The 17,812-nt window shown below is 36.8% G+C and overlaps 1 protein-coding gene and 2 long non-coding RNA genes across 3 annotated transcripts in view; 1 reads left to right on the forward strand and 2 right to left on the reverse strand.

The window, feature by feature from the left end:
• The window catches only part of KIF11 (kinesin family member 11), a 45,626-nt gene that overhangs the window by 19,771 nt on the left and 8,043 nt on the right, over positions 1 to 17,812 (forward strand). The window contains exons 11-18 of the mRNA XM_025917997.2: positions 1,446 to 1,533; positions 3,143 to 3,331; positions 4,448 to 4,655; positions 5,391 to 5,563; positions 8,343 to 8,468; positions 8,965 to 9,123; positions 11,541 to 11,647; positions 15,915 to 16,194. Coding sequence (XP_025773782.1) covers positions 1,446 to 1,533; positions 3,143 to 3,331; positions 4,448 to 4,655; positions 5,391 to 5,563; positions 8,343 to 8,468; positions 8,965 to 9,123; positions 11,541 to 11,647; positions 15,915 to 16,194 — 1,330 coding nt within the window. The remainder of the gene's footprint in view (positions 1 to 1,445; positions 1,534 to 3,142; positions 3,332 to 4,447; positions 4,656 to 5,390; positions 5,564 to 8,342; positions 8,469 to 8,964; positions 9,124 to 11,540; positions 11,648 to 15,914; positions 16,195 to 17,812) is intronic.
• The window catches only part of LOC147576079 (uncharacterized), a 42,133-nt gene continuing 28,430 nt past the window's right edge, over positions 4,110 to 17,812 (reverse strand). Inside the window, exon 3 of the long non-coding RNA XR_015241733.1 lies at positions 4,110 to 4,573. This is a non-coding gene — a long non-coding RNA (uncharacterized LOC147576079). The remainder of the gene's footprint in view (positions 4,574 to 17,812) is intronic.
• LOC147576080 (uncharacterized) lies at positions 13,041 to 15,939 on the reverse strand. The gene is made up of 2 exons (XR_015241734.1): positions 13,977 to 15,939; positions 13,041 to 13,737 (listed from the first exon to the last, which is right to left on the reverse strand). It is a non-coding gene; the product is annotated as an uncharacterized LOC147576080 (long non-coding RNA).

Consider the following 17,812-nt stretch of genomic DNA (forward strand, 5'->3'; position numbering starts at 1 on the left):
CTGCACAGTCAAGAGAGGGTCCTTTCCCAAAGGAAACGTGGATGCTAGAGATGGGTGCTTAGTAGGCAACCAGTGAATAAGTGGTTTTGTCATGATTTGCTCATGTAGGATCTTCCGCTGTTAGTGGTCAAACACTGGACATTATAGACTGTCTAATTTGCTTACCTTCTGTTGACCATCACTTTGATGTATTTTAGATTAAGAAATAACTTTAGTTATAAAATTATAAATAATAAATAAATTTTTAGTTTGTCAGTCCCATGATTAAAAAGATAGTATTTGCTCTCAATAAACATGAGGCATAATCTGAAACAATGTTCCTTCTGAAAATGCTTTTGGAATTACTACACTGTAAGTCAGAGGAGGATTATGAAAGCTGAAGCCAACATTTAAAATAGGATAATGCTTTATTTAATGGATCTTTTAACACTATGTCAAAACTATATCATCCATGAAATAATGTTGCATTACCTCATGTACATTCAGTATAAGGAAAGCATTTCAAATATCTCATTCACATTAAAGAGCTATTTCCAATAAAGAACTAACATAGTTAATGGAAAGACTGTCAGAATTAACTCTCCTCTTATATGTCAGTTCTAGCTTTTTCTTTAATCACCAATATCGTTAGCTAATAATGTGAGGAAATTCACATTCACAAAAGTATCTTTGTCACTTAAGCACAGTGTGGAATAGAAAATCATTGGTAGTTATGAAGGAACGAGGCTACAAAAGATAGCATTCACTTCCGAAACTTGCTAATGCTGAAGAAATCAGAGACCCATTAAAGTGAACCAGAATCATCTGATTCAAAATGTCAATAGTGCTGAGGCGGGGGATCTGTGTTCTAGAGGATAACCCTTCCATCTCATGAAGATTTATGTGGTGGTGTGATGGTGGTGGGTGTTGGGGTGTATACTGGGGTTTGTGTGCAAGAGGCAAAAGGTATAATTGTTCTGTATATATACTTTAATTCACTTCTCCAGTTTTTGCCCCTTATCTCAGCCCTTCCTCCGGTGACACCTGATGCCTTCAAGCCCCAAGCCTTTCTTGGATTCTGTGGGTCCTATTTATACGCCATGTTCCTGATAGCAGCCACTTATGTTGTATCCCCCTGCCCCCACCTGTACTTTATGTGAGTTATAGTCCTTTGTCAGCTTTGTAGCATCTCAAATTTTATATATACACATGCTTTTTTCCCTCATAGGTAGGGATTCTCATTTTCAAAATGGAGATCACAAGAAGAACAGCCCTTTTATGAAACAAGGACAAGGAATCCATTTGTGTATTGTAATTTATATTTATTGCTTATTGACACTTAGGCATCGTTATCATAATGATAAATGGTAGAGATGATGTAGAACTGCCACAATTGTGTTAAAATACATTTTAAAGGGATTAAGAAAAAATATTAATTGCTAAACTTATATTAAACTTTATTTTAGAGCCATGAGTGGAAAACTAACTGTTCAAGAAGAACAGATTGTAGAATTGATTGAAAAAATTGGTGCCGTTGAGGAGGAGCTAAGTAGGGTAAGCATTTAAAACGGTATTGAATGTTACATGGGAAGCACATATTAAAATTTCAGAATGTGAAGGACCTGATATTTTTACTTTTTTCTTTCTTTTTTTAAGATTTTTTTTTGAAAGAGTGCATGTGTGCACAAGTAGGGGAGGGACAGAGGGAGAGGGAGAAAGAGAGGATCTCAAGCAGGCTCCATGCCCAGCGCAGAGCCCAATGGGGGCTCAATCCCATGACCCTGGGATCGTGACCTGAGCCAAGATCAAGAGTCAAGAAAGAGTCAGATGTTCACCTGACTGAGCTACCCAGGTGCCCCAAGATTTTTTATTTTTACTTTTTTAGTGTTTACTTATTTATTTTTGAGTGAGAGAGTGCATGTGAGCGGAGGAGGGGCAGAGAGAGGGAGACAGAGAATCCCAAGTGGACTTCGTCCTGCTGAGGGGCTCAAACCCATGAACCATGAGACCATGACCTGAGCCAAAATCAAGAGGCAGATGCTTAACTGACTGAGACACCCCCCCCCCCCGCCAAGGTTTTTTGTCTTTAAGTAATCTCTTCACCCAATGTGGGGCTTGAACTTAACAACCCTGAAACCCCAAGATCAAGAGTCACATGCTTTACTGACAGAGACAGCCAGATGCCCACTCCCCTTTTTTTCTTTACATTCTTTAAATTTGTACTGTCTTTGAAATCCTTTGTGTGCTTCATCTGTATATCTCAGTTGAGACAAGCCACATTTTTTCTTTCTTTTTTTTCTTTAACTAGTTAATTATTTTGAGAGAGAGAGAGAGAAAGAGAGAGAGAGAGAGAGGAGATGTGTGCGCAGTGGAGGGGCAGAGAGAAGGAGAGAGAGAATCCCAAACAGGCTCCACACTAAGTGATGTGGGCTCGATCCCATGACTGTGAGATTCATGACCTGAGCCAAAATCAGGAGTTGGATGCCCAACCAACAGCTACCCAGGTGCCCTCTTTCTTTTTTTTTTTTAAGTAGGCTACATGCCCAGTGTTGGGCTTGACCTCATGACCCTGAGATCAAGAGTCACATACCCTACCTGCTGAGCCAGCCAGGTACCCCCTCGTCTTTATTCTTTAAGATATTTTTTTTTCTTGCTGACTCTTTGTCAGTTGTATCGTCATTTTACTGTCATCAATGATGAAGAAGCTGTTTGCCACTTATGTTAATGCAGCATTATAAGAAATTAACTGAATTGTGAGGTTTTATAATAAGAGGTAAATAGTGAAGACGGAGACATTTTCATTACTGTGTTTATCAGATGAGGGATGCAGATACTAGAAGAAACTAGATGTTGAATAACTAAGGTGGACAGACCTGACCATTCTGTGCCACACCTCACACTGTCAGTGCTGGAAGGAACCTGAAGAACTAACACCACTACACTAGACCTATTATTTCATCTCATGGTTTTTAATGACTTTACAGGCAGAAACAAGATATAAAATGTGTTAACCTACCTGTTAGCTTGTTACAACTTGTCACAACTTGGCATGGAAATAATTTGTTTAGTTCTTCTTACATTATATTACGAACTAGCCAGGTATCTCACCAACCAGTTGAGCATTGTGTAATTCTTAAAAAAATGTTTAATATGTTCTATTTAGGTTACGGAGTTGTTTATGGATAATAAAAATGAACTTGACCAATGTAAATCTGACCTGCAAAATAAGACACAGGAACTTGAAACCACTCAAAAACATTTACAAGAAACGAAATTACAACTTGTTGAAGAAGAGTATATTACATCAGCTTTGGAAAGTACTGAGGAGAAACTTCATGATGCTGCCAGCAGGGTTTGTCCTTTGTTTTGATTTATACTTGTGTTCAAGAAATTAGAGAATGGGTAGAAGTGACTTTGTTTGCTTAAGCATTAATTATGAAGTTCTATTTATTCACTCCAAGTGACATTTCTGTCAATTTAAAGAACACTGTTTTATTATTTCATCTGAATTTTCCTCACTAGAGTTGCTGACTTAACAAAAAACATTCCTGAAGTTTTGCAAATAGAGAATGATTTTAATATACTTTGAAGACATTTAGAATAATGAGGTGATACTTTTCCCTTTAGTCATGATTGAAACTAATCAGTCATAAAGAATTTAGCACCTTCTAATGATGGGAGATGTTGAAAGTATTTAATTTTTTATTAGGTGCACGTTAGAGGAAATAGTAACACATAATAGAAAAAAAATTGTGAGGGAGCATAATTACTGTATTAGGTTGGCAAAATCCCTTTTCCTTGCCTAGGTTGCTATGTGAGGGGAAATTCTTGGGCAACTGGATAAATTAGTGTGAATTGAAAATGTATTCTGAGGGGCGCCTGGGTGGCGCAGTCGGTTAAGCGTCCGACTTCAGCCAGGTCACGATCTCGCGGTCCGTGAGTTCGAGCCCCGCGTCGGGCTCTGGGCTGATGGCTCGGAGCCTGGAGCCTGTTTCCGATTCTGTGTCTCCCTCTCTCTCTGCCCCTCCCCCGTTCATGCTCTGTCTCTCTCTGTCGCAAAAATAAATAAACGTTGAAAAAAAAAATTAAAAAAAAATGTATTCTGATACAAATGTCTAAAACTTACTGAGTTCTTTTTTTTTTTTTTTTTAAAGTTTATTTATTTTGAGAGAGAGAGAGTACCACCTGGGGAAGGGCAGAGAGAAAGAGAGAGAGAGAGAAAGAGAGAATCCCAAGCAGGCTCTTTGCTGTCAGTGTGGAGCCCGACACAGGTCTCGTTCCCACTAACCATGGGATCATGACCTGAGCTGAAATCAAGAGTTGGATGCTTAACTGACTGAGCCACCCACACGCCTCAAAATTTACTAGTTCTTGTCAGGAGAAATCCGTATGTAGCACAGATATTTTCATTAGTCTGCTTTTGTGATACCCATCTTAATCAACATTTATTTTTAAAAATCATATGTAGTTGCTTACCACAGTTGAAGAAACTACAAAAGATGTATCTGGTCTCCATTCAAAACTGGATCGTAAGAAGGCAATTGATCAGCACAATGCAGAAGCTCAGGATGTTTTTGGCAAAAACCTGAATGGTCTGTTTAACAGGATGGAAGAATTAATTAAGGATAGCAGCTCAAAACAAAAGGTCATGCTAGAAGTTCACAAGACTTTGTTTGGTAAGTTTAAGCGTTTTTTTAAAATGTTTTTAAAAAATGTTTATTTACTTTTGAGTAAATAAACTGAGTAAAACTGATCATTTACTATCATAAGAAACTGGGGTGACCATGTCAGTAGTCCCTCCGGTGCACACACTGGCTGCTCAAACTAGGGAACAGTGCTTTTCCCGCCTTTGAATTAAAACAAGTCTTAGTTGTTTTTGTCTATTTTTTATAAAGTAAGTTTTAACCATACCCATTGTTGCTATCTTTATTTAGGAAAAAACTCCTAAGTATTAGTTTATTTTATATGAAAATATTATCTTCGCTATAGAAAATTCGTGAGATACAGAAATGTAAAAATTTGTAAAAATCACTTAGAGTCTAGTCACTCTAAGCCAACCACTCTAAGTTTGGCTTATTGATTTGTAGTTTCTCTTTCATAACCTCTTCCACTTACTGTAGTACTATGATTACCTATAGCTAGAGATCAGAATAATTCTTGGCTTACTGTGAACTATAGTGATGGCTCTGCTACACTGACAAGCATATCGAGTGCTTGCAGAGTACTGTAGAACATATATAATTTCTATTTGATTAGATTTCCTAGCTTAGGTAGTGAACCATTTATTTTAAGCTTATTTGCTATTACAAATTTCCACAGCAAGTATATAAGTTTAGAAACCTCTTTGAAGTGGTTCTAACTGTATAAATATATTTATGTCAAAGTTTGTATCTTTTTTCTTTTTGGTATAGGTAACCTGCTGTCTTCCAGTGTCTCTGCATTAGACACAATTACTACAACAGCACTGGGATCGCTCACATCTGTTCCAGAAAATGTGTCTACACGTGTTTCTCAGATTTCTAATATGATATTAAAAGAACAATCATTAGCAGCAGAAAGTAAAACTGTACTTCAAACATTGATTGTTAGTAAATCTCTTAAATTATTTTTGAAGGGTTGCTTTGCAAAGTCTTCAAAAACAATGTTAACTGCTCTTTCATTTTAAGCTTTATCAGAAATGGTGATAAACATAGCACTTTAAGAGTAGGTTTATATTTTTAAAGACAATATAAAGACCGTTTTTTTTTTCTCCCAGGAAGATTAATTTCCAAATGTATATAACCAACCTTTAAGACTTTTTTCACTTATATCTTGTAACATTAAGAGCAGGAGTTAATATGCCCAATAGCTAGAGAGGGCAGGTTTAGCACCCGATGAATTCAAGGGACCCATGGGTTGTTAGTTGGCTCAGAAATTGGTAAGTCATCCTTTCCTCAAGGGTTCTGCAGTGGTCGTGCTGATGTTACAACTGACCCAACCAGAGGGGATAGAAGATGGTTAATTTAAAACTACACTAATACAGAAAAGTGCAAGAAAAACAACCCCTAGAATTCTAGGAACATATATGACAATTTATGGGATCAGATCTGTGTGATCAAGCCCTTCTGGGCCTTAACTGTAAGACTCTTTTTTGTAGTTCTATAGAAGCCACTCATCTAATTACACTTAGTATTACCTCTTTCATAGCTGATTTTTTTTTTTTTTAATTTTTTTTTCAACGTTTTTATTTATTTTTGGGACAGAGAGAGACAGAGCATGAACGGGGGAGGGGCAGAGAGAGAGGGAGACACAGAATCGGAAACAGGCTCCAGGCTCTGAGCCATCAGCCCAGAGCCTGACGCGGGGCTCGAACTCACGGACCGCGAGATCGTGACCTGGCTGAAGTCGGGCGCTTAACCGACTGCGCCACCCAGGCGCCCCATTCATAGCTGATTTGAATAATACTCTTTATTTTGTAATTGTGTGATTTACGTATGAAGTTCTTGGCCATATCACTTGCTTGGTTTTCTTCTTGGTGCAGGCTCTCTGCCTCCCTTTTAGAGTCTAACCTTATTATTATTGTTATTATTATTTTAAATCAGAGGAAATGCTTTAATCAACATCTTCCAAATTTAAGCAGTACTAAAACGATTAAAGAAACATAAACGAAATTAAAATATGATATTCAAAAGGAAACCAGAATTAATCTACTCTTGACATTCTCCTTTTATTTCAGATGTGGGATGGAGAATGCAATTAATCTGCATTTCCAATTGCTGCCAATTAGTGAATTTCCTAGGTGTTTAAGCTACTAAATAAATCACCTAAGACTTATTATATAATTTACAATGTAGTGATGATAGCTTTCTCTTCATTATTAATTTATTAAATGGAGTCTAACCATATTTGTTGAACATTTTCCAAGTAAATAACTACAAATGTTAGCTGACACTCTGCCTAGATTCAGTGCTTATATGACACTATTTGATATATTTCTTCATTCACCCAATTTGACAAAGTTAATAGATGCTCAGTTGGTACTAACTTTTGGGAAATTGATTCATGAACTAAATGCTAAGACTGTGTATTGATGTCTTCCTACCACGTTATATATGACTTTGTAAGCATTGCTTGAGTCAGCAGAGATGACGGCTGCTCCTGCAGAATGAGTTGGAATGAGTGTCATAGCTTTTCTTTCCAAAAAAATACCAGTAGCCTTTTTTTTTTTTTTTAAGCATTCACTGATTATTTCTATTATAGCTCCTCACCCTGCCCAAGTGAAGGGAACTTAGGTTCCTTTTTGTAAAAGGGGATTTTTTTTCCTTTTTGTAAAAATCCTCAGTCTATGGTATATTCTCAACTTTCCATATACCTTGACAAGAACAAAAACTTTAATGAGTTCTTCAGATATGATAGCATGTAAGTCACCAAGTCTTCAAAGTTAATTAAATACCTCCAGCTGAAAGTCTGCCTTTGAAGGCTATTTGGTCTCTGCGTTTTTTCTTTTTTTTTTTTTTTCAACGTTTTTTTTTTTTTTTATTTTTTTTTTTTATTTTTTTTTTTCAACGTTTATTTATTTTTGGGACAGAGAGAGACAGAGCATGAACGGGGGAGGGGCAGAGAGAGAGGGAGACACAGAATCGGAAACAGGCTCCAGGCTCTGAGCCATCAGCCCAGAGCCCGACGCGGGGCTCGAACTCCCGGACCGCGAGATCGTGACCTGGCTGAAGTCGGACGCTTAACCGACTGCGCCACCCAGGCGCCCCATCAACGTTTTATTTATTTTTGGGACAGAGAGAAATAGAGCATGAACGGGGGAGGGGCAGAGAGAGAAGGAGACACAGAATCGGAAACAGGCTCCAGTCTCTGAGCCATCAGCCCAGAGCCCGACGCGGGGCTCGAACTCACGGACCGCGAGATCGTGACCTGGCTGAAGTCGGACGCTTAACCGACTGCGCCACCCAGGCGCCCCGGTCTCTGCGTTTTTGACTAGTAACCTAAGCTTATTTGAAATTTATTTTGTTAAAATGTATTTGCTTTTTTTTTTTTTTTTAAATTCTTTATTTGCAATGCTGAAATCCTTAGAAAAGGATGGTCATTTTCCCCTCTTCTGAATTCTTTGGACCTCTGTTGTGTTAGACTGTTAAGAATCTATTGTATGCTACATGACTATTTTCTTAATTACTATAGGTAGGAATAAGTAACTTATGATGAATATAAACTCTAGAAACAAATAGGCTCTGTAGGCTATAAAGATTAGACAATGGAAAGTTAGAATTTTATTCTGCATGTGTTAACAAAGTATTTAAGATACTATCATTAACCATTCAGGTTTATGAAAGTGAAAATATTTTTTTAAAAGACTTGTTTATTTTTAAAACCAGGATGTACTTAAGACTGACCTTCTAAGTTCACTGGAAACAACTTTATCCCCCACTGTGGTGTCTATACTGAAAATCAACAGTCAACTGAAGCATATTTTCAAGACTTCATTGACAGTGGCTAGTAAGGTAGCAAATGTTATGTTCTTAATTTCTCAAAATCAAATTGTTGTTTAAGAAAGAAATTCCATGTGTGTGTGACCACACTTGTCTACAATGCAAAAGCCATGGGTTGTGAGTTGGAATCTGGAGGAGAGAAGAGATAGGATGCTCGCTGCCATTGATGTGATCAGCAGAATCATGGCTAAAAAAAATGAGAGAGAATGATCTTCAGGATAAGTATTTGTTTACATAGTAGCATGTATAGCATGCTATCATGGGTGGGTAAAGAAGACATGCATATTCATGTATACATGCCTATGCCTAAATATGCATAAAATACCGCTGAAAGTGTTTAGCAGTCATCTCTTGGAGGTAAGAGTGGCATTGAGGTTCCAGGGGCTAGAGAGGAAAGACTTCTCTCTGCATACTGTTTTCTACCTTTTCTATTTCGAATGTGTTCCAAAAAAGACAAACTAAAACAAAAAAAATTTTAATTAAAAGAAACTAACTTTTTCCTTCAAAGATAGAAGATCAGAAAAAGGAAATGGATGGCTTTCTCAGTATGCTGTGTAACAGTCTACATGAACTACAAGAAAATACGATTTCATCCTTGGCTGAATCACAGAAGCTATGTGAAAACTTAACTGAAGACCTGAAGACAATAAAAAAAATCCATTCACAGGTATCTCATTTAGGTGATTTGGGGAGCATAAAAAGGAAGTTTTATAATCTTTAACTTGATAATCCTTGTTATGTAATCTGAATGCTGTAGAACTAATTTAAGAAATTTGAAAATACCATAGCCGCTCTTCCTTATAACAATAGTTAATACAAAATAATTAAGAATACTTTTCTTGATCAGTTAGTATTTCAGGATTTGCTACATTTAGAACCCTATACTAAAGCACAGTAAAACAAATAAGATAATCCTTTTATCACACCAAGATGAAAGATGAAACTATAGAAACATACATTTGGGGGTACAATTAGAAGGAAATGGTTACAATATTTGCAGTGAACATGTATCTGTAGCAAACCTGATAAATTGTTTTTTTCTATGGTAACATGGATGGTTATTCTTTTTCATAAATTATGCTGTGCTGTATCTTGCTATTTCTGTCTCATTGATGTCAGACATTTGAATTGTAAATTAATACAGTTCTTTTTATTGATTAATTATAAATATAATTCATGACTTAACCTTCTTCCATGTAAATTGTTCTTCAGTGCATGAGGTTTTAAACCAAAAGCAAACCTCCAAACCAAGGAAGTCATAATCTCTGAAGATGAGATACAGGGAAAACAACTCCTGATATTCCTGAGGCCTGAGTAATGAGTGTGTGAAGTTTTATTAAATGAGGCCAGTTATTACAAGACAGAACTCTTTGGTCAATAAAACTATTGATATGACTTAGTGAGTAGTAATGGTTTCCTTTTCTTTGGAAAGTGAGGGAGAGGAAATTCATATCCATGTCACCCAAAAGGAGAAAAGAAACACATCCAAGATTTTTAGGCAAGAGTTAAAGCAACTTCAAAGTAAGATTATTCGTTTCCCTGATTGATAAACATGAAACTTTTTGGAGAAAGGATTAACGTCAGAAATTAGTGAAAGTAATAGTTAACATTTATTGAGCCACTCACTATGTGTTTATTCAGTACAGATACAGGTTCTGTTATTAGTCTAGTTTTCTAATGAGGAAACCAAGGGCTTGAAAGCATGAAAAGTATTTAGGTCCTCTGATAGTGGTAGTGGTGATTGTAGTACCTGAAAGGCATCTACCTTTTTTTTTTCTTTTTTAAGTTTATTTATTTTGACAGAACGTGAGTGGGTAGGGACGGAGAGAGAGTGGGAGAGAGAATCCCAAGCAGGCTCCACACTGTCAGAGCAGAACCCAACACCGGGCTCAAACGCATGAACTGTGAGATCATGACCTGAGCCAAAATCAAGAGTCAGCTGCTTAACCAGCTGAGCCACCCAGGTGCCCCTGAAAGGCATCCACTTTTGAGTGGCTCTTCTGTGTGTTTCTAGAACACAGTCTTGCAATTTGAAATTGTAGCAGTTTCTCATTATGTCTGCATCAACTTGTCTAACTTTTTAGGCTTGTGTTCTAAGGTACATCAGCTTTTTATATATTAGCTGTTTTGAAATGTTTAAAATTAATATGCAATGGTTTAAACAGAAACAAAATACCTATGATCCAAAAAGTATTTTAGCATGAATGGTTTCACTTCTCTGGCTTTAAGGAAGTTAAATTTACTAAGTGAGCTATTTCTCAGGTATTCTAGAACTTGAGGTTAGCACTAACAACAATTATGTAAAACTCTGAACACCTATTTACATGCAGATAATTCTGATATATCTGCATTTTCCTCTACTTTGAGACTAATACAAATACTGACAGACTTCATTCATAATCAGTATTGGGTATGTGCTGTCAGCTGATGTGTTATTTAGAGATGTTGGCCAACTAATGGACCGAACAGTGAATAAGATTGCTGGGCGCATGTTCAGCTCTTTCTGGGTCTTTAGTGTAGCTTCTTCATATTGTATATTTAAGTCCCTGTCATGTTGTGTGCCTTATAAGAGCTTGCTTTTAAAGATGTCAGGTATGAGAAAAGTTAAAATTACACTTTATGAATATGATCCGGCCAGATTCTGTAAAATATTTAAGCTTCAGTAATTAACACTATTTTTGGACTGCTTGATCCATTAGATGATCAGCATTACTTTTCCCTTCTAGTAGTGTTACCAGTTTAGAAGCAACTGGGTACTGTATATCTGTCAAAGTGCTTCTCATAACATAATGTGACATCTTGGTGTGTTTGCTTAGTTCTGAGGTACACTGAAGGTAACTTGCTACGAATTAATAGTTAAAATAGCAAAGTTTGCTAATTATTTACTTTTTGAAAAATCCCTTTAATATTATCCTTTTAATATCACTTCTGCTGTTTTCCTCTATGGGTGAGAGATGGAATTAAAGATCTCTTGTCAGGAATTTGTATAATTCTCATCTATGGGAAAAATACTTCCATGTAGTATGGAAGAAAAGTTCAGGTGTCGTAACTTCAACCTCTTCCTTTCCCACACCTTTCTTACAGGAACTTGACCAGCTAATCAGTCTTTGGGCAGAGAGATTCTGTGCCTTGGAGGAAAAGTGTGAAAACATCCAGAAACCACTCAGTAGTGTCCAAGAAAATACAGAACAGTAAGCAGTTTTTAATTCTTTTTATCTCTTCTCTGCCTAAAATTATTTCAGTATAGAAGGCTTCAAACAGTACAGATCTTATCAACCCAGTTTCTCATTTCTAACATTTTATTGTTTGCTTTCTCATTCTCATTCCCTCTCTCACTTCCCCACCTCCCTGTGATATTGTATATAGAGAGATCATTTCTGAACTAGCTATGCATAGTTTGCAGCCATGATGCTCACTGTCCCCTAAATACTTCAGTCTGTATTCCTAAAAATAAGGACATTCTCTTACATAATCGTAACACAATTTTTTTAAGCAGAAAATTAATATCAGTAATTCCTATTACCTAATATACAGACCTAATTCAAATTCTGCCAATTGTCTCACTGATGTTCTCTGTAGGAAAAGAAAAAGATTTTCCTTCTGCTCCAGGATTTAATCTAGGATCACACATTGCATTTGATTGTCATATTTCCTTTAGTCTGAGTAGTTCCTTAGTCTTTGTCTATAACCTTTTTTCAACAGGGTAGAATATTTGTCTAGTACGGTGTCCCTCAGTTGAGATTGGCCTTCAGGACTAGTTGTAGTTGTCAAGAACAACACAGTTGTGATTTCCTCGTAGTTGTTTTCAAGATAGTTTTCCTTATCTTTAGTCTTTGGAAGTTTGATTATATATTTCTTTGAGTTTATCCTGTCTGGATTTTCTCAGCTTCTTAAATCTGTATACCCTTATGCCTTTCATCAATTGTGGAAATTTTTATCCTTTATTTGAACGTTTTCAGCTCCATATTCTTTCTCCTCTGCTTCTAGGAGTTTGGTGACACACATGTTAGATCTTTTATTATGGTCTCATAGGTCTCCGAGGCTATAGATATTTTCTTTGTTGTTCAGATTGAGTAAATTTTATGAACTGTCTTCATGTTCCTCTGTCATCTTTAACCTATTGTTGAACCCATTCAGTGAAGTGTTTCATTTCAGTTATTAGAGTTTTCAGTTTTAAAATTTTCATTTGCTTCTTTTTTAATCTCTTCTTTTCTTTGCCTAGATTTTAATTCTTTTTTTTTCTCCAAAAGTGTTTTAGTTGCTCATTGAAACATTTTTGTAAGGCTGCTGTAAAATCCTTAACAGATTATTCCAACATCTGAATTATCTCATATCTCAGTGTTGGCACCTGTTGTCTTTTCTCATTCAAGTTGTGATTTTCCAGAATGGTTTTGATTGTATCTTGAACATTTTTGGTTTATGTTAGGAGATTCAGAATCCTATTTAAGCCATCTTCTTTAGCAGGCATTTACTCTGTTTAGGTTTAGTGTGAAGGTCCTGGCCCATTTTTGTGAGCTCTGGTTCCAATGACAATTTTATTTTTGGAGTTCTTGCAGTGTTACTCTGATAATGCTTCATTTGGTGCTACCCATATGAGAACAATTTGTTCTGCTTTTGATGGATGAAGTGTTCTATACAGGTCAGTTAGGTCAAGTTGATTGATAGTATTTTTTGAGTCATCCGTATCCTTACTGAGTTTCTGCCTATTCTATCAATTGCTAAGAGAGGGTGTTGAAATCTGACTACAATTTTAGATTTGTCTATTTCTCATCAGTTTTATCAGTTTTTGCTGCACATATGTGATGTTCTGTTGTTAGTTGCATACACATTTAAGGTTGATATGTCTTGGAGAATTGACCACTTTATCATTATATAATATCCCCTTTTATCCCTGATCATCTTCCTTGTTCTGAAGTCTACTTTGTCTGAAACATATTAGTACTTAGCTTTCCTTTTATTGCTATTTGCATATAATGTATCTCTAATCCCTTTACTTTTGGGCTAAGTCTTTAGATTTAAAGTGGATTTCTTGGAGATAACGCATAATTGGGTATTGCTTTTTCATCACATTTAATAATGTATCACCTTTAACTGGTGTGTTTAGGCCATTCTCATTTGAAGTATTGATATAGTTGAATTAAAATCTGCCATATTGCTGGTTTCTTTTTGTTGCGTCATTTGTGCTTTGTTTCCTTTTATTCCTTTCCAAATTTAAGTTGAGGATTTTTACATTTTCATTGTATCTCTTCCATTGACTTGTCATTTATACTTTTAAAATTACCTTTTTTTTTTTTTTAATTTTTTTTTTCAACGTTTATTTATTTTTGGGACAGAGAGAGACAGAGCATGAATGGGGGAGGGGTAGAGAGAGAGGGAGACATAGAATCGGAAACAGGCTCCAGGCTCTGAGCCATCAGCCCAGAGCCTGACGCGGGGCTCGAACTCACAGACCGCGAGATCGTGACCTGGCTGAAGCCGGACGCTTAACCGACTGCGCCACCCAGGCGCCCCTAAAATTACCTTTTTAATTAGTTTTTCTAAGATGAATAATACACATTTTTAAGTAATGTTAATCCATCTTCATATAATTTACTGTTTCAGGTGTAATCAAAGGACCTTATAGGATACATTCCCAATTTCTCCTCATCTCATATTCATTGTTTTCATATATTTTGCTTCTGTATATGCTATATACACCCTGTACACTGTTATGCTGATTGCTTTATCTTTTTTTTTTTTTTTTTTAAGTAGGCTATACACACAGCATGGAGCCCAGTGTAGGGCTTGAACTCACTACCCTGAGATCAAGACCCGAGCTGAGATCAAGAGTTGGTGCTTAACCAACTGAGCCACCTACGCGTTCCCCAGTTCCCTATTTTCTTTTTTAATGTGGCAACATTATGTTACTTATGTGGCTCACATTATATTCTGTTGAACAGTGCTGTTCTAGAATCTAGCTATCACCTGTTTTACTACCTAACTCCTGTCATGTGTCTTCCAGTTCTGTTGATGATCCTATTCCTTATATCATGTCCCATTCTGAATTCTTCTTTCTAGATTCTAGATCTAGAAAGTTTCCCTACTTTTAATTCCTAGTCTCTAAACTTCAGGACTTCTGGCTTCTTCCATAGCTCTGAAGGGAATACTAGAGTAGGATTGAAATGGGAAGGAAACTATGATATACTCTTTAAGGCCTATGCAAGCCATTTTTCCTGTCTTCCTGACATTTATTCAAAATGTTTTTCAAAGTGTGGTCCAGGAACCATGTAAAAGAATCAGCCAGGAGTAGGGCCCAGGAATCTAGGTGAGGTTTATGTATCCTGAAGTTTGAGACCCACTCAGTGCCTTTGGTATTTATCATGGATTATGGTCACTTATGAATAAATTTCATCTTCCTACCAGGTTGTGATTGCTTGAAGGACTAGATTTGTGTTGATGGTCTCCAGTCTCTTACTTGAATTTCGTTTCCTTTTTCAATCATTTCCATTTAACCTATAGTTGAACTTTGGTTTTCAAAATAGTTACTCCCTCATTTGGTTTCCTTACATGGTGTACCACCTAGTGGTAATAGAGGGTAACTTTCATTCACCAAAGTTTAACTCTGTAGTCCTGTAAGAGGACTTTAGTTTTACACCAAGGTTATGTTGCAGTGTACTGTGTGTGCCAGGTGTATAGTTTGTCACATCCCCATATAATCTTCTTAATTATTAAAAGCCTTATCGTTGACTTTGTTTTGTAACATTTATAATTTTTATGATGTATTTAATGTCATAGGCAAGGCAAAACTGCTTAAGAACAGAGTGCTAGACTGATTGTGGACACTTTAGGGATTAGACTAGAGTCTGTAGGTGATGCCCTTAGGTAACATAATCTATTAGGAGGAATGAAACACATAGATAGATTTTATTTTTAGTATAGTCATCACTCTAAGAGGTACAAAGTAAAGCATTATATCTGGAGGAGAGCTGGGAAGGGTTTTATGAGAAAAGAGACATTTCCAAAGGTCACTTAATGGCAGATACATCAATCTGCTATGAAAAGACACCAGCTAAAGCATCCATTTTCTTTTTTTTTAATTTTTTTTTTTTAAACATTTATTTATTTTTGAGACAGAGAGAGACAGAGCATGAACGGGGGAGGGTCAGAGAGAGAGGGAGACGCAGGATCTGAAACACGCTCCAGGCTCTGAGCAGTCAGCACAGAGCCCGATGCGGGGCTCGAACTCACATACCGCGAGATCGTGACCTGAGCTGAAGTCGGACGCTTAACCGACTGAGCCACCCAGGCGCCCCTAAAGCATCCATTTTCAATATAGAAAATTAATTAAGAACATGGGCTCTGGAGCCAGACTGCCTGGGTTCAGATATGCCATTTTTGAACTGTGTGATCTTGGGTTAGTTATATATCTTTTGAGTCTTAATTTTCCATTTTAAACAATGTTATTCTCTTTTTCTATAGGAAATCTAAGGATATAATCAGCAAAACAACCTCATATAATACACAATTTTGTGCTGATTGTGATGGCTTATCACAGGAACTCAGACATTTTAACCAAGAAGGTACAAAACTGGTTGAAGAGTCTGTGAAACACTGTGATAAACTTAATAGCAGCCTGGAACTAGTATCTCAAGAGACTGAACAGAGATGTGAGGCTCTGAACAAAAGCACACTTTCTTTTTCTGAACAGTGGGTATCTTGCTTAAATATAAGGGAAGAAGAACTTCAGAACTTACTGGAGGTAATAACTTTGTAATTGGAACTTACTTTGGAGAGAATAGTGATAATCAGGAAATTAAATACTCTTGGATAAGAATTGGATTGAAAACAATTATTTTTATTTTTTTAAGGTTTATTTTGAGAGAGGGTGTGCACGGGGGAGGGACAGAGAGGGAGAGAGAGAGAGAACCCCAAACAGTCCCTGCACCGGTAGTGCATAGCCCGATGTGGGGCTCAAACCCACAAACTGTGAGATAATGACCTGAGTCGAAACCAAGAGTTGGGTATTTAACCAACTGAGCCACCCAGGCTCCCCCAGATGATATTTTAAAATAATGAATGGTTAGGGTGCCTGGGTGGCTCATAAGTTAAGAATCTGACTTCGGCTCAGGTCATGATCTCACGGCTTGTGAGTTCAAGCCCCACACTGGGCTCTCTGCTGTCAGCACAGAGCCGGTTTCGAATCTTCTCTCCCCGCCCCCTCTCTCTGCCCTTCCCCCCACTCCTCAAAAAATAAATAAAAACATTAAAAAAAATTAAAATAATGAATTAAAATTTTAAGCATAAATAGTTGGTATGCTTATACAAGATCTAGTATCATGTCCCCCAGAGCTTGAAATTATTTAACATGTATCTGATCTGTCTTGTATCTATCCTTGGTTTTTGACTTATTGGTTCCTTCAGTTAAGGGCACTCTTTGGATATGTAATTCAAACCTGTTATTGCTTTAAGATACTGTTTTGATTGCTCAAAGGATACTTGATAGGTTTGTGTGTTTGCTTGATCCTAATACTTACATGAGCCCTTTGTGGCTTGGTGTTTCTTTCTGTGTCATAAAAGGATTTTACTAATATTCTCAGAAACTGGGTAAAAGGATGTAAGTATTTTAAGCTTTATAAGCTATTTTTACCAAGAGGAATCAGGGCTAATGGAGAAATAGGTGAGTTCAGATTTGAAACCAGAAATATACCAGATAAGCCCAGAGATCCTGTCATACTAGAAAATAAGAGAGCTATTCAAGATTAGTGGGGTTGTATCAAAAAGACATAGGAGTCTACCTGATGACACTTCTTTGTGTAAAGATGGTACAATTTGTGTATCAAAAAGAATAATTGCTATAATAGATTAAAATACATTAAATATATTAAGGCTTATGAATTCATACAAATTTCTTGGGTCTCCTTTGGATCATGCTAGGGAAGCAGTGCATTATTTTGAAAACTGGTAAATAAAGGGAAAGAGTTGAGCATCCATCTCTCTTTCCCAAAAGAATTCTATCTTGGTTTAGCAGGGTAGTGGATGAAGAAAAGGGTTTCATAGAAGAATCCCAGCTAATAAAATGCAGAAGAAATGACAGAATTGGAAAATCACCATTTTGTAATTCTAGTGAGATAACCCTTGTGGACATTAATGACTGCTTATACCTTTTGATGCAAACTGATGGAGAGGAGAACTTTATTTTTTTAATGTTTATTTTTGAGAGAGAGAGAGACAGAGCACGAGTCAGGAAGAGGCAGAGGGTGAGGGAGAGATAGAATCTAAAGCAGGCTCCAGGCTCTGAGCTTTCAGCACGGAGCCTGATGCAGAGCTTGAACCCACAAACTGCGAGATCATGACCTGAGCCGAAGTTGGACACTTAA

The sequence above is a fragment of the Puma concolor genome, chromosome D2, assembly GCF_028749965.1.
Source record: "Puma concolor isolate L17-30 chromosome D2, mPumCon1.1.hap2, whole genome shotgun sequence".
Taxonomy (NCBI): Eukaryota; Metazoa; Chordata; class Mammalia; order Carnivora; family Felidae; genus Puma; species Puma concolor.